Consider the following 25,823-nt stretch of genomic DNA (forward strand, 5'->3'; position numbering starts at 1 on the left):
CCCTCAGATATGGAGGGCTGACAGTATTTTCAAAGAACCAATGCAAACTTTGTTTATCCTATTTTGTTTGTTTTGGTTTGTTACTTCCTACTTTTATTATTACTCTCTCCTTCCTCCATCCTTGTTTTTTTCTTCCGATTTCATAGGCATTTGTCTAATTAGGTTTCTGTTTTATTTAACATAAGCATTTAAATTTTAATGCTTTAAATATTAAATGATGTGATGAAATGTTTTAGCTGAATTCTGTGATTTTAATACAAAATATTTTTAAAGTTGGTAATTTCCATTGTAATTTCCTCCTTAACCAAAGACTTGTTTAGAGCTATAGTTTAAAAGTTTTAAACCTTTGCAGGGGAGTTATTTATCTTTTTGTTTCTGATATCTAATTAATTGGTCTATCTGGTATTGATTCTTTGCAGTTTGTTAATATTTATTTTATGGCTTCATGTGTCATCAGTTTTTTAGAAATGTTCCATCTGTGCTTGAGTAGATTGTATATTTATAATTGTTGGGTCTTCGGTTTCATACTAGTCTGGTAAGTTAACCTTTTAATTGTATTGTTTAGATCTTTGATATAACTAATTTTTTTGATATAGCAAAAATTTAGAGGTATAAGTCTTCTACTTTGAGAATGATAGGTAAATCATTTCCCATTAGTTCTATCCATTTTTGCTCTGTATATTTTGAGAATATTTTATTAGATGCATAAAAGCATAGTTTCCCCGATGAACAATTCCTTTCTTCCTTATGTGTTATCCTCTTAATCTTTATATGTTTCTTGTTTTAAAATCTTTTTTTTTTTCCTGGTAATTTTGCAACCCCAGCTACATTACTAATCACCAAATATAGCCAATTGATTTTTGAGAGGACCTCATATTTTTTGTATAGTTTTGTCCATTAGCCACTACACTAAAATGTTTGCTGCTCTAGTTGTCTTTCTCACTGAATATTTTTAAAACAATGTTATAGAAGTTAATACTCACCCTCATAATTTTTTCTTATTTAGTCCTTTCTGGCAGTCTGTGAAGTTGATGGTTGGTACCTAGTAGTCCACACTGTATGGACTAACTGTAGTTACTGTGATTCCTTACCCTGGCTACCTTAGACTCAGCCAGGGTAGGTAATTTTCCAAAGATCACACAATAATAATGAGGGGGGCAGTAGATCTATTAGTTTCACCTTAGAATTTCCTTAAAGTTCAGTTAGAGTTGATCAAGTCAGTATTATAACATTGTGAATATTTTCTTTTTCCAGGTATTTTCTAGTTAAAAATTCCTTAATATGTATCGCCTAAACTTCTGACAATGTGTCTCACAAAATGGAAGCCCCGTATCTACTTTAAGTGTTATTTTTAGAACAGTAACATTCTAGTGCTTTCATTTTAGAATTTTTCTATCCTGCATCATTATAAGATTTAGTTTCTCGCCTTAGTTTGTGAAAGTCAGCCCAAGGCTAAAATTGCTTAAGTTCTATTTTCAAGGAGACATACATACTTGTAATAAATCTTCTCCTGTCATCCTCTTTCAAGAGATGTGAAAAAGAACCGAAGGTAAACATTACAGTGCAACTAGCATTAGATTAACTTTGGCAGGTTTAGGTTGTTTTGGAACTTTTCTTACTTTCAGTGTTAATGCTTCTCGATTATGTCTAGACAAGAGCATTGCACAGGGAGGTAGAGATGGATCTGAGCCCAGCCCCACCACCATACCCAGCTGACTTTAGACCAGTTATTGAACTTGTCTGAGATTTTTCTGCTCCTTTATATAAAATAAATGGAATAAATATGTCAAAATTAAAATTTAACAAGCCTCCATACCTGCCTCAAAATTTTTGGACAAATTTAATAATGGACGCAAAAAGTAAAACACAGTATTATTGGAATATTTTTAGAAAAAATGGAAGTTGGATCCCTATCACACATTAAAATGTTTAGTGTTGAACCCTGCAAAACTCAAAGCCATCTGACCTATGTTTCTTTAAATCATCGGTGGGTCTGTGATAAAGTGTAAGCATTTTTAAAGGGTTTTTTAATCTTAGATCATCTTATTTAGTTAGAAAACACTACTTAAAAGTAAGTGAAAAGTAGTATTTCCTGTGGATTTAGGCTTGAGATTTTGTCTCCTTGGACGTAGCCAACATTTTTATTTTATTGATTATGTGCCATCTGGATTACTGGTTATATCAAAACAAGCTAGTTGAGACATGCAATCCAGTTGTTTTTCCGTTATAGACACGTGAGGAAATGCAGTGCCGTGACACACAGCTTGGGGTGGGATGGGATCAGCTGGGAAATCAGAGCTGCTGCTTTATGCCGCTGAAGTATTTTCTTGTTTTGGATGACTATGTTTCAACAGGTTTTCTGTCATTAGACCTATCACGTGCCCGGGGACATCAGCGGTAAGAGTTCTCTGCTTCAGGATGAGTTGAATTACTACCATAACAAGGACTTGTACCAGAGATTGTCTTATCTGTTAATATATATGCAGCTTCTCACCACAGTACATTTTCTCAATGGTCATAAGTAAAAAAGGTATTTTGTCACAGTGACTTAGCTCTGTGATAATTCGATACCAAACTTTTAATGTAATGTTATTTACATTAGACTAGTGAGATTGTGAAATGTTAGAGAATACTTAGCAACTTTATGAGATTACATGCTTACAACTTAATTAAGCTCATGACAAAATATTCAGAGAACTCAGGTGATAACTATGTTTACCAAACATTTGTATTTTTTGGTGTTATTTCTAGAATCATTCCAAAATGCTGTGCTAGCTTCATAGAATGGGAAAGCTATTCGTTTTAATGTTTTTGTTCCTATGCGTGGTCAACAAACACTACCACTTTTGTTTACCCCAAGAATACAGTTGACACCTTCCTCTCTTTGGTAAGGCAGTATAGCTTAGGCTGTGGACAACGGACGCAGTGTTTGGCTCATATGAAGCACTCAGTAAGTTAGTTATTAATAGGGTGATAATATGATCTATTGTCCAAGCCAAACCCCTTTTTTGGTGAGAGAGGGACAGGGTCTCACACTGTCGCCCAGGCTAGAGTGCAGTGGTACAATCACAGCTCCCTGAAATCTCAAATTCTTAGGCTGAAGCAGTCTCCTGCCTCAGCCTCCCAAGTAGCTAGGATTACAGGGCCTGTCATCATGCCCAGCTAATTTTAAATTTTCTTGTAGAGATGGTGTCTCGCTCTGTTGCCCAGCCTGTTCTCAAACATTCAGCCTCAAGCAGTCCTCCAGCTTTGGCCTTCCAAAATGCAGGGATTAGAGGCGTGAACCACTGTGCCCAGCTCCAAAATGCTGTTAAGAAAGAAGGGAGTGCTATTATTGATCACACCAAGATGGCAGTCATAACCTGGGACTGTCATGCCCACCTCCATGTGTGGTCACCCAAGCTGTGACAGCATTGAGAAAGTCAGATGTTTCAGATGCAGGGACCTGAATTTCTTCCATTTAGTTAATACATTTTAGAAGTTCATTGACTAATTGTCACCTTATTGAATCTTCATACTAATTTTGTGGCAGAGGTATTTTTATCCTCATTTTTTTTACAAATGAGAAAATAGGATGCTCTGAGATTTCTTTAGGCTAAGAGGCAAAAGCGTAGCAATAGAAAACACAGGATGCCTAACTCAGACCCAAGTCTTTGTCTTTCACACAGTGCTCCTCCTTATGGACCATTTTTCTGCTTGTAAAATTAGAACGATTTAAATTTGCTCATCTTTGTTTTTCAAGTCATTGTGATGACTGTTTTTTTTCTAAGTCAGGTATCTAAAACTTTAACACACAATCACCTGGGGATCTGGATAAAATGCAGATTCTGATTTAATGCATGTGAAGTGGGTTCAGGATTCTGTATTTCCAGGAAGCACCCAGTGGAGGTTGCAGTGAGCCGAGATCATGCCACTGCACTCCAGCCTGTGTGACAGAGCAAGACTCCGTCTCAAAAAAAAAAAAAAAAAAGAAGCGCCCAGATGCTGCTGGTCTCTACTTGCTTTGGGCTCCACATAGTTGGGTAATTACTGTTATTACAATCCATATTTAGGAAAAAAAAAAAAAAGAAAAGTTGCAATTCTGAGCAAGACACAGATTTTTACCTTCTTAATATAAGAAGGAGGTCGGTTTTATAGTCTTTCATTTTCCCTTTCTGGCCGTAAATGTGTTCTGGCATTAACAAACAATACAATAAATGAGCACTGGGAGTCCTCTCTTGCACAGCTGTGTGTTTGGGTACACAAAGAGGGTGGGGCCCCCACTCCCTAGTGTCCTTTAAGGGGACCTTTCACACAGCAATGGCTGATTGTGTCTCACAGAGTCTAGTTGGGGCTCTAGAAATCTAAGTTTAAACCATTGAGTGCATCATGGGGATAGGATGAATCAATTAGCTAAATGCTTGAAATAGGAGCATTTAGTTACCCAACCGTAGTACAGCCTTGCGGGGTGGGGCAATGTGAGGCAACCACTCCAGGGCTTAAGTCAATTCTTTTTAGTTTATAGGCAACTTTGGCATATTAGACAGGCTGCATTCTCTTGTTGTAGTCATATAGTCAAATCTTGAGTTTTTAGAAATAAACACAGGAATTAACTGTTTTAAATATAGTGGTAATTGTGGAAAAATTCAGGTTGGATTATCACAGTAAGCACATTAGGTCACTGTAGTTAATTATTGGCATATTATATTCCAATTGTAGAAACAACATTTCTACCATTTTCCTATTTTAAAAAACCACCCACGATGTTTGATCTCTGCATTTGAAATGCCACTGTTACGGTAGTACAAACGGCACCATTTATTGTTAGGGCAGTTGCCTTTCCAATACTGTAAATGATTACTCTCTTCTAAATTCCTTTATTGCTTTATCTGCACCTCTTTTGTGGCTCTTGGTGCATTTTCCCATGCTTTATTAATTCTGAAATACATTTGGCCCTTCTGTGTCCACACAAGTCAACTAACCATGGGTCAAAAATACTTGGAAAAAAATAGTAATAATAACACAATCATTAAAATGCAAATAAAAAAGCAGTACAGTGTAACAACTATTTACATAGCTACTTTGTATTAGGTATTACAAGTATATAAGAGGATGTGCATCATAGGTTATATGCAAATACTATACTATTTTATACCAGGGACTTGAACATGCGTGGATTTTGTTCTAGGAGGAAGGTCCTGGAACCAACCCCCCTCAGATACTGCAGGTTGTACATTCCTTTTCTGGTTCCAGGTAGCAGGATCAGGTGAGATTCATTGTGTATTACCCAGCTGCTTAGTAGGATGCCTTGCACAGGGTGGGATGCTCGGTGAAGATGAGCCCAGAGAGTCCTGTGACAGGTCTCACCTGCTTTTCTTGCTCTGTCTTCTCTTACAGCTCATTTCGTAAGCACAGGAGGCAGCCAGCTTCAAACCAGGGCTCATTTGGACTCTGTGGGATTCTATAGTGACAAAAAAAAATCTGCAGATATTTTTATGTAAGAAACTAGGAAGGGGCATAAATTATCTGAAGTATAAATTTCACTCAGTAAAAATTGCTTTGAAATAAATTCACATTAACATAAATTCTCAAGCCATGTTTAAAATAGTCTGCCCTTGTTAAGAGATACAGATTTTATAGAAAACTGTTTCTGAACAACTCTATAGTAAGATAGTTTGTAAAGGTTGCAGATTGCAAAGCTTTACTGAGGGTATAACTAGATTTACTATTGTATTTCAATAAAATGCCTCCATAAAAGTAATAGTTGATAGGTGATATCTGAAAAAATAACAGAGTGGGAATCTCCGTCTTTACTGTGGAAAAAGAAACTGTTGCAGGAGGGAAATGTGGAGCCTGCAGTTGGTATTATTTGGCATTTTTCAGTATGGAGGCAGTGTTGGATGCTGGCTATTTTTCTTCTGTTTTGGAGCAGAGAAATCAGAAGAGTTTTGTGGATCTGCTAATACATTGAGGAGACCAGTACATACGGCACCTTCTGTGCTCTATCCATTTGTTCCCTGGCCGTAAGGAAAGGCAAATTAGTGTGCTTTCATGAGCTCCATCAACTTGCATTCCTTAGAAATGCACACTCTGATGGGGCATTGGAGCTGGCTCAGGCGCCAGAGTGGCAGGACACCCTGCAGGCAAGTTCCCAGAATGCCTGGGGGCTGTGCTCACCTCGGAGAGGCAGAGACAGGTGCGATGGAGAGGAGCTGAAGAGGAGCTTTCTAATAAAGTTGGTGTAAATATAAGACGGGAAAGAAGCTGTAAGATAGCCAGAATAACAGCTGTATTTATTCCTTTATTTCTTTACGATGTTTTATTTATAAGAATTGTTTCTTTTATTAGTGAAAGTTTACGTTTAATTGCTTTACCAAGTCATTTTCCAACCAGTGTTCTACATATTAAATCACCTGATTATAAAACATGTATGGGGTGGAGGGGACAGGTGTTCTATGCTCAAATAATTTTGGAAAATGGGTGTAGCATTAAATGAGTTTCTATAAAGGGAGAACTACATATAATTTAATATGCTAATAACTGGAATCCCCAAGAAAGGTGTTTACTTGAGTGAATTTCCTAGACAATCTGACCTGCTTTTGTTGTTGGCTCTTCTACCACAGGCAGGGCCTCTGTTCAGTCAACACAAGCACGAAAGTTGGACAACATCAAGTGAAGGCCAAGTAACTTCACTCAACTGGATTCTATAGATACAAAATTAAGAGTGCTTGAAGAGTTTCTCACACTTAACCCATTTTTTAAATGACACATCTGTAAACCTCACTGGGAAGACATGTACAATATACTGTGTGTAGAACACTTGGAATGAAAACAGGTTTTTTTCTTTTTTTTTTTTTTTTTTTGTTTTGAGATGGAGTCTCCCTCTTGTCACCCAGGCTGGAGTGCAAGGATGTAATCTCAGCTCACTGCACCCTCTGCCTCCCAGGTTCAAGCAATTCTCCTCCCTCAGCCTCCCAAGTAGCTGGGATTACAGGTACATGCCACCACACCCAGCTAATTTTTGTATTTCTAGTAGAGACGGGGTTTCACCATGTTGGCCAGGCTGGTCTCGAACTCCTGACTTCAGGTGATCCACTGGCCTTGGCCTCCCAAAGTGCTGGGATCACAGGCATGAGCCACTGGGTCTGGCTTTTTTTTCTATTTTTTTTTTTTAATAAAAAGTGGAGAATTTATGCTGTATTTCAGATCAAATATATAACACATAGAGATTTATAGTTCTCTATCTAAAACTTTGGGATTAGATGTTTTGGAATTCAGAATTTTCTGGATTTTTAGAAAATTAATATGGTTTATCAGAAGAAAAAATTGCAACAAATTTGGTTATAGATCTGTTTGACTTTTATATGTGATTCATGAATTGGGCAGCCTCTATTCTACAAAATAGAATGAAAGCTACCCCTGGGCAGTAGCAGAAGAGTGGGTTTTATAAGGTGGGAACAAGGAAACAGAACACTAGAAAAAAAAAGCCGGTTGATTAGCATCAGGTTCCTCTTTTGTAAGGGTTAAAGCAAAGGGAGCTTCCATATTACACTGACTCAGGTAGACTGTGATCTCCTATTTTCAGGAAACACTGGACTGTGTGGGATCTACCTGCTTCTCTAAAACTTCGGTTTGATTGTGTGGCATTTAGCGTGAGTGACTCCATTTGGTTTGGTTTTGTCTACTGGGGCCTAGTGTAGGAGCTCAGTATAAAACAATGGCCTCCCATAATTTTTGTTTAACCTTATACTGTGGGTGTTGAATTAAAAGAAATGAATAAACCTAGCTAGTTCTGGTAGAGTACCCAGTGAAACACATTTATATTTCTGCATATTCACGAAGTGTAAGGGTAAATATTTTTAAAAGATAAATACTTTACAAACTTCACATTTGTCCAGGTCAGGTCTTGCCATCTAATGTTTTTTTTTTGGTCAAATTTATGAAAACTTTCCAATCTTCAGACCTTAATGGATTATGGAATTTCAGGTAAGGGATCTAGACCACTACTCACAGAAATTAGAATGAGGCACATCATTGAATTTCCCTAGAATGAGGCACATCATTGAATTTCCCTAGAATGAGGCACATCATTGAATTTCCCTCTCCGCTGTTACATTTAGCCTAAAGCTGCCTTACATATTTTAAATTAGGCTTAAAGATTTCTCCATACATAATGAACTCTAACCTAACTAGAGGTATAAACAGCCTGTAACCTACCCTTGTACCAATCACAGAGTTTCAGCCAATCACAGGCTGTTCAAACCTTGTTCAGATAAGGCAAATGTGAACTGTAACCAACCCAGCTATTTCTGTACCTCACATCTGTTTTCTGTAGGTCATTTTCCTTTTTCTGTCCATAAATATTATCAGACTATATGGCAGCTCCTGAGTCTCTGTGAACCTATTCTGGTTCCAAGGACTGCCCAATTTCTAAGGTGTCCTTTGCTCTGTTTAACTTTGTTAAGTTTATTTATTTATTCATTTATTCATTTATTTATTTTTGAGACAGAGTCTCACTGTGTCACCCAGGCTGGAGTGCAGTGGTGCGATCTTGGCGCACTGCATCCTCTACCTCCCGCGTTCATGTTCCAGCGATTCTCATGCCTCAGCCTCCTGAGTAGCTGGGATTACAGGCACCCGCCACCATGCCCAGCTAATTTTTTTTTTTTTTTTTTTTTTAAGTAGATACAGGGTTTCACCATGTTGGCCAGACTGGCCTCGAACTCCTGACCTCAAGTGATCAGCCTGCCTCAGCCTTCCAAAGTGCTGGGATTGCAGGAGTAAGCCACCGTGCCTAGCCAAACTCTGTTAAATTTAATTTGTCCAAAGTTTTTCTTTTAACGCTGCTTAGCCCACTGCAAAACCCAGAACTAAATGTATGGCCCAACTGTGAAAATGATATGGAATTATAGGAAACATGTTTTAATGTGCCTAACCTCAATTCTGACCTCATTTTATTTTTCTGCTTTCATTTTTCCTTATCTAACTTCCTCATCTACCAATTATATACTAATTGTGTATTAAATATATAAATTATATTCACCGAATGTTTTATTGAATGTTTTATTAAGTGTTCATTCAGTAAACACTGAATGTTTACTGATCCTTTTGTGGGGGAACTTGTTGAAGTATCAGTAAAACAAATTTTGGATGGAAGTTTCTTTGCCATCAAGGGGCAGCATACCTTAATCACAGGATCGAATTTTGAGGGGTACACAAACAAACTGAAAGTGAATCAACAAGCCCGAAGTTACACACCTACAGCATGCATCACAGACTCTACCTTCTCGTGATGCAGGTATCGGAATTTTAATGCTTTTGAGGGCAAAGGATGACGTTTTATTGTTGTTGTTACAGGAAAAATTATTCATGAAAGTTATTAAAGAACAGTAAGGCAGACTTTGTCAGGGGGGATACTGCAGCGAGGTTTGGTAGTGGGGGAGAGATTCTGCTCAACACCAAATTCAATGAGGAAAAATGGAGATTTATAGCCAAGGAATGAGGGAGTGGAGGGAGTTGGAGGATAAAAAATTACTAAGGTGGGGAAAGGGGGATTCTCACTCGACTGACCAAACTGCTTGAGACAGTGCTCAGCTATGCTGTCTATCATACGTGCCAAAGCTTTACAAGTTTCTTCATGATAGTCTCTGATGATGTCTAATTCCTGACTTAAAAGCATAGTTCACCCTTGGTAAAGCTTTTCTGCCTTTGTGTTTGGTTTGGTTTGGTTTTTCTCCTTTGGAGGCTAAGCCCAAATGGTATTACTTAATGAAAGTCTGAACTGTTTGGGATTTGCCCATCCACCTAGGGTGCAGAAAGCTCGAAAGAGCAGTGCTGGCAACCAGCATTACTACAGGAAAAGGCAGGTAGAATGCTAACTTTTCTCAAGCTCACAGAGAAGCTGAGGTCTCAGGGCCCTCGAGGTGTCTGAATCCAAAGAGATACAGATGGCTCACCGGTGACAGATCATGGGTGGAAAGGCTGACTGCCATACAAAGGGGTAAGAAGAGATCAGTAACACTTTGGCGAATTGTTAGAGACCCAGTGTGGACTGGAATATCAATCTGGAATACCTGAGGGCCCTGATACTGTAGGAGTTTGCATTCACTTGTAGGCCATTTTCTGTCGGCCTCCTCTGGGTGCTCATGAGAGCAGAGTGGGAAAGCAGACAGGCCTCCTCCGTGTTGTAGGAGGTGATTGGCTGCTGCTGCAGGAATAGCAGAAAACCCTGACTCCCTGCTCCAAGATAAAGCAATCAGTAAAAGCAAACTGAGGAACTTGAAAATAACTAACAACTAGAATAACTTCAAAGTCACTGTCTGTCAGGGACTTGAACAACCATTAAAGGATAAGACGGAAAACATGGATAACATGTATGAACAGATAGGGAGAAGTGAAAACTACAAAAAAAAAACTACAGTCAAATGCAAGTGCAGGTGATAAAGCCACGATATCACATATGAAGAATTCCTTTGAGAAGCTCATCCATACACTCGATGAAGCTGGGGAAGGAATCAGTGAATTTAAAGATAGATTAGGTCAGTAGAAATTATTTAAACTGAAATACAGAGCGGGGAAGGAGTAGGGGATGGGAAACAACAAAACCAAGCATCCAGGAACTCTGGGACAATACCAGCCAGCGTAACATACGTGCAATTCAAGTTCCAGAAAGGAAAAGAGAGCAATAACAAGGCCAGAGAAATATTTGATGGCATAATAACTGAGAATTTGCCAAAAATAATGAAAAGCACACCAGAGATCCAAGAAGCTTCAAGAATCCCAAGCAGGACAAATAATAAAAAAGAATATACCTGGATACATTATTGTCAAACTGCTGGAAACCAAAGATAAAGAGAAAACCTTAAAGGCAACCAGGGCAGAAAAGACACATTACAAACAGAAGTAATAATTACAATAAACTTTTCGTTCAAAACTAGGCAATTCTGAACTATCTAGACATAGCATGAGATACATTTGATCATCAGAAGAGAGAGATTTTCTGATTGGTACCAGTATTTTATAAATATGAGCTAGAACCTGCAGATGAAAAACTGACTCATTGTTTGATAACCAGTTCTACTTAAGGTGGAGAAAATATTTTCAAAAAGTGAGTTAATAACCAAGTTTTGTGGCAGATATTGAAATATCGAAGATATTAATAGATTATTAGCACATTACTTTATTTCATTGTGGGGTTTTTTTTGTAAACCTTAAATTAATTACCAGGTTAGAGAAAGCATCCTCTTCTAAAGCCAGGTAATTTGAGGAGGCATACATTTTGGGTTGAAGATAATCGGCTATTTTATAAATGAAAAAAAATAAAAAACAGGCCTGGCACAGTGGCTTACGCCTGTAATCCCAGCAGTTTGGGAAGCCCAGGAGGCAGGTGGATCTCCTGCGGTCAGGAGTTCGAGACTAGCCCAGCCAACAAGGCAAAACCCCATCTCTAGTATACAAAAAGTAGTCAGGCATGGTGATGCATGCTTGCAATCCCAGCTACTTGCGAAGCTGAGGTGGGAGGAATCACTTGAACCTGGCAGGGAGAAGTTGCAGTGAGCCAAGATTGCACCACTGCACTCCAGCCTGGGCTACAGAGCGAGACTGTGACTCAAAAAAAAAAAAAAAAAAAAAAAAAAAGGAAAATAATCAGGAAACTATGAAAGTACATTCCTTATTTAGAACTTGATTGTTAGGTGCTAAAGAGAGAAAATCGTTTAGCTATAATTCCTGTCTTCTAAGAACTTATAGATCTGAAACAGATCACATTTGCAGAGTATGTAAATAACACAGTAAAATGTAAATAAAGTTCGTCAAAGTCAGTGATTATTGTATTATATAGTGCAGTAGTAGTAGTGAAGAATACCAGCTACCATTTATTCTGTATCTGTGTTAAACCTGATGTATTAACATTTTAAAACTCATTATCTTGCTTGATTCTCATCCTATGAAAAGATAATATCAACATTCTGCAGATGAGGAAAATGTGGCTTCACAAAGTTCAGTAAGTTGCCCAACATCCATGCCACTCAGCTGGTAAGTAGCACAGTTGGGATTCAAACTCAGTTTTATCTGATGCTCCTTACTGTGCTACAGTGAAGCGCAATCATAGGAGTTTGAAATGCAGGCAGATTTTGTTGTTAAGGCAGGCCATGCTTTCAGTTCTACTGTAATGGGTTAAGTTCATGGAACGAATGGTATTTCTTGATTAATTGGATATTGTGAAGCAGCCATTTCGATGGTCAGGAGTTAGAATGCTAGAAACAGCCTGAAAGGCCCAAAAGAGCTCTCCAGTCCTGATGTTTCTTGCACAGTTGTTCTTTACCATAATTAGCTAATATAAACATTCTTGATTTATAGCATTCTTAATATGCTGATAGGATTCTTTTTAATTTTTAATAAGTATGGGACCAGGCGTGGTGGCTCACACCTGTAATCCCAGCACTTTGGGAGGCTGAGGCAGGCGGATCACAAGGTCAGGAGATCGAGACCATCCTGGCTAACACAGTGAAAACCTGTCTCTCCTAAAAATACAAAAAATTAGCCGGGCGTGGTGGCGGGCACCTGTAGTCCCAGCTACTCTACTCAGGAGGCTGAGGCAGGAGAACGGCGTGAACCCGGGAGGCGGAGCTTGCAGTGAGCTGAGATTGTGCCACTGCACTCCAGCCTGGGCAACAGAGCAAGACTCCGTCTCAAAAAAAAAAAAAAATTTTTTTTTAATAAGTATGGTAGTGTCCATATCCTCAGAAGAATTGAGAAATTATATGTCAGTGTGAGATAGGAGATTTACAGGTCAGTGGAAGGGAGTATTTTCTGCCTTGGAAATTACGGAAATTGAAATAGTATCTGGTAAAACATGCAGCTGATAATATGGTGAAAGTTATTTCTGATGCCTCAGACTTTGGTAAATTTTCAAATTCAATATAATGAACATAATGATAATATTATTCAAGGCTTAGGTGTTTTAAATGCATTTTCATTTATACATAGTTGCTCATTACCTATCAGCTTAGATATGTTAATTCTGTTTCTTTAATGTGGCAAATGTGAGAGTCTTGTATTTAGGAGACAATAATATTAAACATCTGTGCTGCTCTGTAGACTTAATTGCTTTTGGAATTACAGCAAAATTGAATTACAGTCAACCTTCTGTATCTGTGGGTTCCGCATCTGTGGATTCAACCAACAGCAGATTGAAATTATTTGGGGGCTGGACACGGTGGCTCATGCCTGTAGTCTTAGCCCTTCAAGATCTTGGCTGAAGTGGGAGGATCTTGGAGCCCAGGAGTTTGAGGATGCAGTGAATTATGATTGTGCCACTGCACTCCAGCCTGGGCAATACAGTGAGACCCTATTTATGAGAGAGATAGGTATATTTTTATATATATATATTTATAGATATACATAAATACGTATTTATATGTATATATATTTGGGGAAGAAAAATGGATGGTTGTGTCAGTACTGAACATGTACAGACTTTTTTCTTGTCATTATTTTCTAAAACACACTATAACAACTATTTACACACTAGAGGTGATTTCAAATATACAGGAGGATGTACATAGGTTATATGCAAATACCATATCATTTCAAAGCAAGGACTTGCACATCTACAGATCTCTGTATCCTTAGGAGGTCCCGGAACCAGTTCCCGCATGTATACCAGGGAACACTGTAATTATCATGGCCGCGATTGGCAAAGCAATACTCACAGAAGAAAATCTTGACCAGGAAACATTTTTAAATTTCAGTTTTAATTTTGAAATGTTGTTTATTTTTTAAAAATAACTTTAGATAAAACTTTAAAAGAAAATCAGTTTGTATGGTATTTAAGTTATTTTTTTCAAATTTGTTGTTATTTTTTAAAAAGCAAGTATTTTCTAAGAGAATAAGCATATAACTTCATTTCAATTAATACATTTATTAATTCCAGTTGACTAACAATCAAACTAGTTTTTTTAAAAAGAACATTTACTTTTCTTTGTATAGCACACACAATATATGTATTTTTTATTTGTGATTTGATGAGTTAATGATTCTGTCCTCTGAACTATTCTACTAGGATTGTACTTATTCTCTATGTGTTTCTTTACAAGTGAACGTTCTTTGTATTACAATATATAGTAGACATTGAATATATAATTGGGGTACTTAACTTTTTATTTTGAAATAGTTATAGATTCACAGAAAGTTGCAAAAACAAAAATGCAGAGAGGTCCTATGTCCCCTTCACCCAGTTTTCTCCAGTGGTAGCATTTTTTGTTTTTTTCTAAATATGTATTTTTTTTTTTTAGAGTCAGTATCTGGTTTGCTGGTAGGGAAGAAAGCCTAATGGCAGTGAGCGAGGGAGGGAGGGAGTGAGGCACGACCAACTGCCCATCCCGTCATGGTCTGGAACTCAGTTTCCAGGGTTTCTCTGGGGTCCCTTTGGCCAACAGGGAGTCTGTTCGGTCAGTTAGGGGCTCAGAATTTTTTTTTTTATTTCTCAGGGTGGAGATGGGACCCGGTGTGGCTCAGCTTCCCGGCTTCTCCAATGGGGACCTCCTTTCCTGTCCTCTGCTGGCTTCCAGCTTCTGCCAATAGCCCTGTTCTTTCCTGCCCTTTGCACGTGCTGTTTCTTCTGCCTGAAATGCTGCTTTCCCCTTCCCATCCATCCTTCTCTTGTCTAGTTAACACCTATTCGTTTTGCAAATCTCACTCCTACATCCATCAAGCCTTTCGAGGTCACAGCTCACATACTGTCCCCTACAGGCCTTTTCTTCCCTACACGCATTACAGTTAGTAACTGGAATCGGTGCTTACGTGGAGAATGCTAGCTGAGAAGTTTCGAGGGCAGACACCCGCTGTTGCCCACTGTTTGTGCCCCTTGTGCCTAATGCAGTGCTTGTTTACGTGGTCTCCATATGTGTTAGTTAAATGAGAAAATATTGTCACAGCTCAATGGGTTCTTCTTGCCCACTGCCCAGAAAAGCTAATGCACCGAGAACAGCGAATGTTGCAACAAACAGTTTAATCATAGCAGGGCCAGCTAAGTGGAAAACAGAAGGCGTTTCTTAAATCCACCTCCCTGAGAACTTGGAAGCTAGAGTTTTTAAAGATGCTTTGTCAGGCAGGGGCCTGGGGAACTGAAACAGTTGATAAGCTGTGGATGAAATCATAGGAGTGTCTAAACTGCACAGCTGAGTCTGTTCCTGCTTGGGGGGTGGGTCTCAGGACCAGGTAGCATCTCTTGGTTTGTCGAAATGCTAAATCTGAAAAATATCTCAAAGACCAGTTCTTTAGGTTCCACAATAGTGATGTTATTTACAGGAGTGGTTGGGGAAGTTACAAGTCTTATAGCCTCTGGCTATGTGACTCTGGTAGAAAAGCAAGCTTAGCAGTGGCAGGTGATTGTTTAAGTGTATCTGTTGTTTGGCAAAGTCCAGGCCCCTACCATAATTCGAATCCAGCCTTAGGAATGTGGCTTCAGTCCCCAAACAAGCAGGAAAGTCAGGTTTTCTAGCCTCAAAGTTTAACTATAAACCAAATTTTTCTTAGAGTTATCTTGGCCTCCACACTCGAATAAGCTAAAGACAATGTAGCCTGAGAGGTTAGAAGCGGGATGGAGTCAGTCATGTTAGACTTCTCTTCTTATTACTTACAATTCTGCAAAGGTGGTTCAGTGTCATTCTTCCACATAGACTTTTTTTGTAAAAATTATTAAAACTTGATGAAGCATGAAAAATCTTTTAAATGTAGCATGAATCCTGTCAACAACATAAAATATGATATAAAGTAAGGTTTAAAGAAATGTGAACATTTTGACGCAATCTATTGGCGGATATGACTTAAATAAATCTTAACTTTTAAAAATCCTGTTTGAGGAAATACTTCTTTCATACAAGATGAGTGCCCCTGGTGTCAGAAAGCCCCAGGCCTGTGACCTGTACCAGAATTCACACTATGTAGCTTCCTCCCATCTGTGTCTTAGCTCTTTAAAAATACTGTCTTTTCTGCCTAGTTTACTTCTCTTGCTGCCAAATGGAAAGAGAAAAGGCTGTAGGTTTGTCATCTGAGCAGTCAGCAGCAGATTCTATGTCTTTCACTTAAGAAGCCATTTCCTAGCAGTTCTTCTGTTAGTTCGTTCCTTCACAAATCTTTCCTGAGTGTCTGCCGGCTCCAGGCACTGTTCTAGTCCCTGGGAGTAGACTCCTACAAAGCAGTGGCTAGTTTCCGCTTCCAGCAGACAGCCCACATTCTCATCCACAGGTGGTTAATTTATACGACCATACGGCTGAGTAACTTGCCATTGGTCTTTATATAATGTGTTTCTCTTTAGAGGGGTTTTTAGCTTAATTAGGTTGTAAATCAGTATCTTTCTTTAATAAACATCAGTATTAATGATTTTAAACCAGAGTAAGATGGAGGAAAGTTCTTGTTCAACTACATTATTAATTTATTTCTAAGAGGATCTGTATGTTATAGGGTTAGGCCTAATTCATCTCAAAAAGAAAGCCCTAAATCACGTAGGGACATTAAGTGTCCAAGCTCTACAGTTCTTTCAGATTGGAAAAGAAAATAATCTGCAATTCATTATTATGACTATTTGTTAGGATGTCAGTTTAGCTTTAACACTGGCTGACACCATGAATTACCATTTATTTCTTGACATTTTCATCTTTTAGTCCTATTGTCAGTGGTTATATGCACTTAAAAGTCAAGAGAGTATTTGAACAGGCGCTCACTGATAGCAAAGGAACAGAAAAAGTATTCCCTTTGAGGTTTAAAATAGATTTTTAAAGATCGGCGCCAGTGTCCTAGTTCCACATAATCCTGTATTTTCATGTACAAACCCTTGTTTGACAATTACCACTTTTTGAAATTAAACAGAATGTCTTTATTCATGTTGTCTTGCCAACTAAAATATTTAGTTATTATTTTTAAACTATAATGAAATTCTATTACTCATTTTACATTTGATGTTATTTTTAAATTTCCTGACTTATAATATACATAGTGCGGTGACTTATTACGCTGTTTACTCACATACATATTCTTTTGTTTTATCAAGCCACTGCCAAAAAATATGGTGTCTCGTCTTTGTGAATCTAAAAAGGTTTGTGCTGCAGCTGATATGCAACTTCAGGTATGTATGTACCTTTGTTCTGAAGTTTTCCGGAGTCATTATCCCAAATAAATATATAACTTTAAATTCTTGCCAATGATACCTATTTATTATAATAATTATGCTTCTAAAACATCTTTCATCTGAGTTCAAAGAACTTGACCAAAATTGACTCATTTAGTCCTCACACTGCGCTTATGAAGTAGGTGTTGGATAAAATTATTTCCCGGCCGGGCACAGTGGCTCACACCTGTAATCCCAGCACTTTGGGAGGCCGAGGTGGGAGGATCACGAGGTCAGGAGTTCGAGACCAGCCTAACCAACATGGTGAAACCCCGTCCCTACTAAAGATACAAAAATTAGCCGGGCGTGGTGGTGCGTGCTTATAATCCCAGCTACTCAGGAGGCTGAGGCAGGAGAATTCCTTGAACCCGGGAGGTGGAGGTTGAAGTGAGCCGAGATCTTGCCACTGACTCCAGCCTGGGCAACAGAGCGAGACTCTGTCTCAAAAAAAAAAAAAAAAAAAAGTCTATTTCCCATTTTCAGTTGGGAAAAAATGAAAGCTTAGAAAATTTACATGACTTCTTCTAAATCACACATTTTACCAGCTAAATTAAGGCTCAAACTTAGTTTTCTATATATATATATATGCTTATTCATTTTGTATCTTTTTAAAATTTTTGTGTTTTTAGGTTTGAAGTTTAGATAGTAATTGCTGTTAGTTTTAAATAATATTCAAAACCAACTTCCCAGGTTTCGAGATAAAGACCAGAAAACTTGCATGAACCATCTGGATGCCAGGTCTGCATGACACCAGATGCGTAGATGTTTGTAATGACTGAGATTGTTTATGGAATTCTCACTCCTCTTCAGATCTTGAGAATTATGTAAACACCTTAAACACCCATCTTTCATCTTAGGCAGTATTCACTTTATGATGATTCAGTTACCTGTTTAATAAAGTAATCACTATTTAATTGCTTTATAGTTTTGTAAAATTCAGTCCCTAGAAGGTAATAAATGTGCTCTGTTTTTCTGTACCTTGAGACATGAAATGCCTGTTTCAGTGAAGGAAATCTATTATATAGACAAAACCGTGAATCTATATTTGCTTTACCTTACTCAGTATCTATTCATATCAATATAAGTTTTAAAGGATTTCCGAGTTATTTTTAAAAATTAACATTACTTGGCAAAAGTCTTGATTTGCTGGTATCTTTAGTAGAAGGCCTGGCTCTTAAAAGTCTGTTTTGTGGCTTTCTTCTTGAAAAATTGTTCTGATAATTTTCTTTTAGGAAAACCAACCTTTCCCTCCTCCGCCCTCCAAAAACAATAGCCCCCTAGAGACAGAGAGAGACAAAGCCCTGGTAGAGGAGCTGCCTGGGTTCAGCTTTTATATTACACTTGGACAGTGGAGACAAACACGGGTGGAAAGGAAGTGAATTGTTTCAACTTTCTATGGGAACATAAACAGTGTTTTTAAGGCCGGGCGTGGTGGCTCACGCCTATAATCCCAGCACGTTGGGAGGCCAAGGCGGGTGGATCATGAGGTCAGGAGATCCAGACCATCCTGGCTAACACAGTGAAACCCCATCTCTACTAAAAATACAAAAAATTAGCCAGGCGTGGTGGTGGGCGCCTGTAGTCCCAGCTACTTGGGAGGCTGAGGCAGGAGAATGGGGTGAACCTGGGAGGCAGAGCTTGCAGTGAGCCAAGATAGCGCCACTCCAGCCTGGGCGACAGGGCGAGACTCTGTCTCAAAAAAAAAAAAAACTGTCTTTTTTAAAACTGTACATTTTTTAAAATTATTGTTTTAAAAATAGGCTCTTTATTTTTCTGTGACTTAATAAGTTTCTTGGCCCCAGGAATGCATGACTCCCTGGGTAGGCAGATAGGCTCATGTCTTCGGAATTGTTTAGTTTATCAGCAAATAAGCATAAAAAGAATGCACATTTAATTTATTTTGCTCTGTTTTTATAATTCGAAAAAGTTACCCCATGTTTATATCATTTTGTAAAAGGCATAATCGAAGAAATGAAACTCTTGAATTCTGATTTATTTATACATTGGGGCAAAATAACACCTCAGTTGAGGTTAGAATGTAAGAGTTTCAGTTCCTGATAATTTACTCTGTTAGAATATAGGTAAGACATTGAGTAATTTTGGCCTCTCTGATTATCTTTATGCATTGTTACTCATTATAAAATGTAGAATTGAAAGAGCTATATTTAGCTATATGTTTAGATTACCAGTTACAAGAAAGCAATATTTATATTTAGGAAATGTCTGTATTTTTCTAGGGAAGGTTTAAACTTAACTTTATAATTTAGAACCATAATTCTATATCTAGGTGCAGCCAGAAGCTAGAGGTCATTTAAATTTTTTCTTTTAACCAAACTAATCCTCACTTCTTTCAAGTCAACAGCTGCACATTCTCTACAAATCCCATTTCTGAATCACAAAGATACATATCAGAAGCATAATTGCATGTCAAAATTTGTCCTTTAAAATAAAGCATTTTCTACTTGCCTGCATGAAGTCAAATGTTCAAGTCCGTGTTCAAAAACAATATTTGAGTCAGATGTTGCAGTGAAAAAATGCTTTATGTTTATTTTAGATTTCTTTGCAAAATTTAGTTTTCAGTACTTTGTGAACAGCAGATTTCATGTACAAACTTTCTTTAATGCTTTCTTCTCCCACTGTGTTTCAGTGGCCTATATCCTCTACTCAGAGGAGAGTGCTCCTTTTCCCCTGGTCATCTAGTTGAGCCCTCCCTATACAGCAGCTACTTCCTTTGTACTTCCTGACACCAGGTGTGGGAGTCTAGTTCCAGCCTCTTCAACAGCTGCATCAGAATTCTTCGATACATCTGTACTCACAAGATGCTGCATTGCTATTTCTTTCTCTACCCCCACCACACCTATTTAATTTTCTTTCACCTTTCATCACAAAACTAGAATTCTGACCGTTTCATTTCTCTCATTTAAGATATATCAGGATTCCAGGAGGAAACCAAACAAAATCTGTTAGATCCAGCAGGTCTAAAGTTGTAACTGGTTTTGTATATTTCTGTCTATATATATATATATATTTTTTTTTTTTTTTTTTTGAGACGGAGTCTCGCTCTGTCTCCCAGGCTGGAGTGCAGTGGAGCGATCTTGGCTCACTGCGAGCTCTGCCTCCCAGGTTCATGCCATTCTCCTGCCTCAGCCTCCCGAGTAGCTGGGACTAGAGGTGCCCACCACCATGCCTGGCTAATTTTTTTGTATTTTTAGTAGAAACGGGATTTCACCATGTTAGCCAGGATTGTCTTGATCTCCTGACCTCATGATCCTCCTGCCTCAGCCTCCCAAAGTGCTGGGATTACAGGCGTAAGCCACCGTGCCCAGCCTTCTGTCTACATATATTTTGGCAAAATTCCAGTTTTGTGTCACATATTTAATTTGCCGCCATTGTACATAAAGAGTATCTTATGGGTATGGTTCAAAATTCTTTAATATTCTTAATTATGAAAAGGTTGAGAGCATTCCTTTTAATCTTTAGCATGGTCTTAAACGTGGTATGAAATACATTTCAAACCATATGTTTATTTTGGTGACTGTTTTCAACTGTGATTGGTAACTGTTGTTCTGGTGCACTTACAGCATCTTTGGTCTACCACATCTTGATGTGAGGATGGACGACCAAAACTAAGTAGATGTTTTTATCTATCTAGGTCTTTTATGCCACTCTGGATCAAATCTACCATGGGAAGCATCCCCTGAGGAATTCAACCACAGACATTCTCAAGGAAACACAAGAGAAATTCTATGGCCTACCATACGTTCCAAATACTGTGAGTCCAGCATTTGGCTTCTGTTTTGTGTTTTGAGTGGTTCTGCTTTTACTTCTGTAGCTTGTGATTATCTTCCCCTTTGGAGAACTTGAAATCCCTACATTTATGTTGAGGCTTCACATGGCTCAAATGCTGGAAATTGCCTGGTTCGTTTAATATTTCCAACTACCCATTTATATGTTTTTATTTTCCTCCCTCTAGCAGTGTTTTTGTACCTTTCTGGAAATGTGGGGGTTAAAAAGGCCATTGGAGTTGGTCTATATTCTTCTTTTTAGTTATTTTTCTATAATGTGAAAAATAGTGATGTAAGATGAATATGATTACCAGTCCTGAATCATTTTCATTGCAAAGAGAATTAACATGTATTGAGTATCTTACATTGTACCAGGAATTATAATAGATGCTTTACGTATCTTATCTTGTTGAGTACCCTGTCAGGAGAGAGAGCAGGAGTAATGTTACCATTTATTGGATTCTAGGCGCCAGACTCTTATCTAATTCCTTTGGGAAAAGATCTCTAATTTAGCTCTCAAAATAGCCTTATAAATTAAATTATATCCTTGTATTTCGGGCTCATTTGGAGGCACATGCACATTATATGTCCTGTCTGAGATCATCTAGGTAGTTAAGTGATTGTATTGGGGTTCAAAACAAACAGGCTTTTTTCGTCACTCAAAGGCTCCTGTAAGGAGCAGTTGAGCACCGTGACTCCTAGTGCAATTAACAGTGTGATTCTTGGTGCAGTTAGCAATGTGACTGACTTAACGTTACCCTGGCCTTTCTCAGGTGCAAGTGACAGAAACGCAGTTCACACGGACTTAAACAGAAAAGGGAATTTATTGAGTCTTATAACTGAACGGTGCAGGGGTATAGGGGTGTTTCAAGTAAGTTGGATTTAGGTCTCCCACAATATCGTTAGAAATGTTTCTCTCTCTTTCTGCCTCTCAGCTCTGTGTTTTTCTGGGTTCCTTTCATTCTCTGGCAATCTCCCCAGACCGAATGGTTTGATAACTACCGGTAGGTTCAGGTTTATGTCCTTCTAGCCTAGTTGGTCTAACAGAAGGAGAGCTAATGCTCAAATATGCATGGGAAAAGATCATATTTACCAGACAAGTGAAGCAACAGGATATTTTATCTTCATAATACCTCTTGTCATTAGTTTTCGATTGGCTTAGAACCTTAATTATCTGCTACAGGTATGTTATGTCAGTCATACGAACTGTTTTTAACCTTACATGTAATTTACTGTTCTAATACTTTCTACTGCCAAGCTCTTGATTATCTATGTTAGTGAAAATTTATAGTGATAAGAATAATCTAACTATTTATTCATGGAATAAATAGTAACAATTGCCTAGATTTTACTAGCATTTTCCAGTTCACAGAGCATTCATTGCCTGATTCACCTGCTTTTGGGCTTGTATGTTTTTGTTCTCATCTTATATTCTTCTTTGTGGATATGAGTTAAACTTCATGACCAGTAAGTAGTAAAGTCCTAGCAAGACTGACATTAGGAGAATTGGAATGCTTGCCAAAGCTGCAAAACTTCAGTTTGACTGAGTTGCTTGCCCTCTGCCCTTTTTTATCATAGGTCTTATAATAAAGTAATTATGTCTCTTTTTAAAAGAAAACTCAACTTCCTTACCATCCAGATTTCTTCTCTGTAATCATTTAACATACAAAAATGAAGTATTAGTGGCAACCAAATTCTGAATCAACAATCCATAAATCACTTTTAATTTGAAAGGAAGGGTGATGCAAAGTCCATGTGCCTTGTCCTAATTCCTTTTGAGAAAATAGAAAGATGTATCTCTTTACTGGGATTAGCTCCACAATTCACGTTCAGTAGCCATCGCTCGCTCTTTGTGTAAATTGTTTTAAGAGGTCTTTAAAAGAAGCATAGCTATGTTTAGAGAAAAAAAGACATTATTTTAAGGCTTGCCTTTAAAAAAAAGTGTCTGAGAGTTTGTTTAGATTTGTACAAATAGCCTACTCTTCCTACTTAGAAACTTCTGCATTTCTTCATTAGTTTGTCAATTCATTCATCAAGCCTATAACATTCCCGACATCAAGTTGGTGGACTTGACCACCAACTTGGATTCAAATAAAGCTGTAGGAATTAAGACAGTCTAACACTGGTGTAGGGATGCACAGATAGCAGTGGAACAGGAGCAAGAGCCCAACGGCAGACTCAGCAAATTAATAGACTCTCAAATATAGGTTGAGTGACACTGTAGGTTATTGGGTGAAGAAGGAACAATTTTTTAAAATGGTGTTGTAGTGATTGATCATCTATATGGAAAAAAAATGCAGGTCTGTGTCACACTGCACACAAAAAAATAGAGTTAAAGACCGAGATGTGAAAAGTAACGCTTTAAATTTTAGAAGATAATACAAAAGAATTTTTTCTTTTTGGTAGTGTTTTTGTTGTTGTTGTTGTTGTTGTTGTTTTGTGATGGAGTCTTGCTTTGACTGCTAGTCTGGAGTGCAGTGGCGCAATATTGGCTCACTGCAACCTCTGCCTCATGGGTTCAAGCAATTCTCCTTCTTCAGCCTCCTGAGTAGCTGGGATTACAGGTGTGCGCCACCACGCCTGGCTGATTTTTGTATTTTTAGTAGAGACGGGGCTTCACCATGTTGGCCAGGCTGGTCTCGAACTCCGGGTTTCACCATGTTGGCAGGCTGGTCTCGAACTCCCGACCTCAGATAATCCACCTGCCTCGGCCTCCCAAGGCTGAGGATTACAGGCATGAGCATGATAGTGTTTTTTATACCCACTCTGAGTATCTTATATTTTATACAGATGCTTCTCAACTTACGATGCGGTCAAGTCCCAATAACCCATTGTAAGTTGAAACTATCGTAAGTCAAAAATACATTTAATACCCCTACACTGCTGAATGTCATAGCTTAGCCTAGCCTACCTTAAATGTGCTCAGAAGGCTTATGTTAGCCTACAGTTGGGCAAACTCATCTAACACAAAGTCTATTTCATAATAAAGTGTTGAATATCTCATGTAATTTATTGAATACTGCACTGAAAGTGAAAAACAAAATGGTTGTCAGGCACCCAAAGTACAGTTTCTACTGAATGCGTATTGCTTTCACACCACTGTGGAGTTGAAAAATCTTAAAGTTAAAAAATCTTAAGTAAGTTGGGGATCTTCTAGATACAATGGAAAAGCCATTAAACATAAAGCAAAAGACTGACAAATTCAATGATATTTAAAGTTAAATACCACATAACATAAAACTTACATCTCCCCCCGCCACCTTTAGATGGAGTCTCGCTCTATTGCCCAGGCTGGAGCGCAGTGGTGCAGTCTTGGCTCACTGCAACCTTTGCCTCCTGGGTTCAAGCGATTCTCTCACCTCAGCCTCCTGAGTAGCTGGGATTACAGGCAACCTGCCACCATGCCTGGCTAATTTTTTAGTAGAGACAGGGTTTCACCATGTTGGCCAGGCTACAATACTCCTAAAATATTTAACTATCACTGGTTTGGCAAAAAATAAAACAATTGACAGTATCAGATGTTGGCAAGGATGTGGAGTCACAGGAACTCTTACACACTGCAGGTAGGAAAGCAAATTGGTATTTGCAAAACAGATCTGTGAAATCTGGATATGGACTACCCTATGACCCAGCAATTCAATTCCTAATATAACCTAGAAAAAAAAATGTTGTACTTTCTTTACCAGGTATACTTTTCTGTACCAGGCATGAAAAAATAGGAGGGTTTATAACAGCACTTGTTGTAAGTAGTTAAAAAAAAGGTGAGGGGGAGGATTCTGGGAAGAACCCGAGTGACTGTCATCAGAGAAATGGATAAACAATTTGTTCATACAGCTGGAATACTGTTCAGCTATGGAAATTGAGGGCCCCAGTTGATGAGCCTAAGCATAAGGTAAAGTGAAATAAATGAATACCAGATGAATCAAACTAGTACATTTATATAAAGTTCAGAGTGATGCAAAACTAAGCAGTACATTGTCAGATAAATACATATGTGATTAGACTATAAAGTGAGGGAATTATAAGCACAGAATTCATAGGAGTGGATTCACAGGAGTCTTAGAAATATTTTCTTAAACTGATTGGTGGGTACATGGTTGCTGACTTTGTCATTCTTTCTACTAATAGTAGACATATAGCCTTGGTAGATAGAAAACACTTCCAAGGATTAAAAGGTGATCTGGGCTACAAGGTATGGGGTATGCCAAGAATGGACCTTGGCAAAGCTGCTGGTGGCGCAAACTAAGACAGTGACTGTGGGGACTGGAAGATTGAAACAGACCTGAGAACAGCGCAGAAGGCATAATCAGTGCAGCGGGGGTGACTGGATATATGGGTTGGGATGATGAGCAAGATCCACAGGAATGGGACGACTGCAAGGCTTTCAACTTCCATATCGGATAGAAAATGACTTTGTAGCACCTTCCCATGCGGGCCAAAGAGTGACAGTGTTCCCTCTGTAAACTTGCCTCCAGAAGTTGTTTCTCTGAAATGAATCCTTTTATTCCCCCAAATTAAACAATGAGAAAAGGAAAATATAAGCAACAAAGAGTATTTGTAATGCTTATGGAGTTGATACAAATGTAGGTACATAATCTGGTACAAACTTTTAGACAGCGATTTTGCATGTGTCTATATTAGCAATTCTTTAAGTGCATTAATAACTCATCTTGGGAATAAAGTGTCGCATTAGTTATCTTTAAGCAATACTGGTTTAAACAACATTGAGCTGGCTTCTCTACTGAGGAACCACTTGGAGTCTGTGATATGCTAACAAACATTATGAGTCTCTATCCTCAAATGTATTAACCCTGGAAGTCTTCATGGATAATTTCTAGGCACTAGCTTTATGTAGGTCATACTTTGGAAAATTGCATTTACATGACTGTAAC

General features: G+C 38.3%; 1 protein-coding gene across 1 annotated transcript in view; it reads left to right on the plus strand.

Annotated features, from left to right (window-relative positions):
* Nucleotides 1–25,823, plus strand: part of MIPEP (mitochondrial intermediate peptidase) — a 174,457-nt gene that overhangs the window by 69,953 nt on the left and 78,681 nt on the right. The window contains exons 15-16 of the mRNA XM_003273111.1: nt 17,030–17,104; nt 20,799–20,918. Coding sequence (XP_003273159.1) covers nt 17,030–17,104; nt 20,799–20,918 — 195 coding nt within the window. The remainder of the gene's footprint in view (nt 1–17,029; nt 17,105–20,798; nt 20,919–25,823) is intronic.

This window comes from Nomascus leucogenys, chromosome 5 (genome assembly GCF_006542625.1).
Source record: "Nomascus leucogenys isolate Asia chromosome 5, Asia_NLE_v1, whole genome shotgun sequence".
In the NCBI taxonomy this organism is placed as follows: domain Eukaryota; kingdom Metazoa; phylum Chordata; class Mammalia; order Primates; family Hylobatidae; genus Nomascus; species Nomascus leucogenys.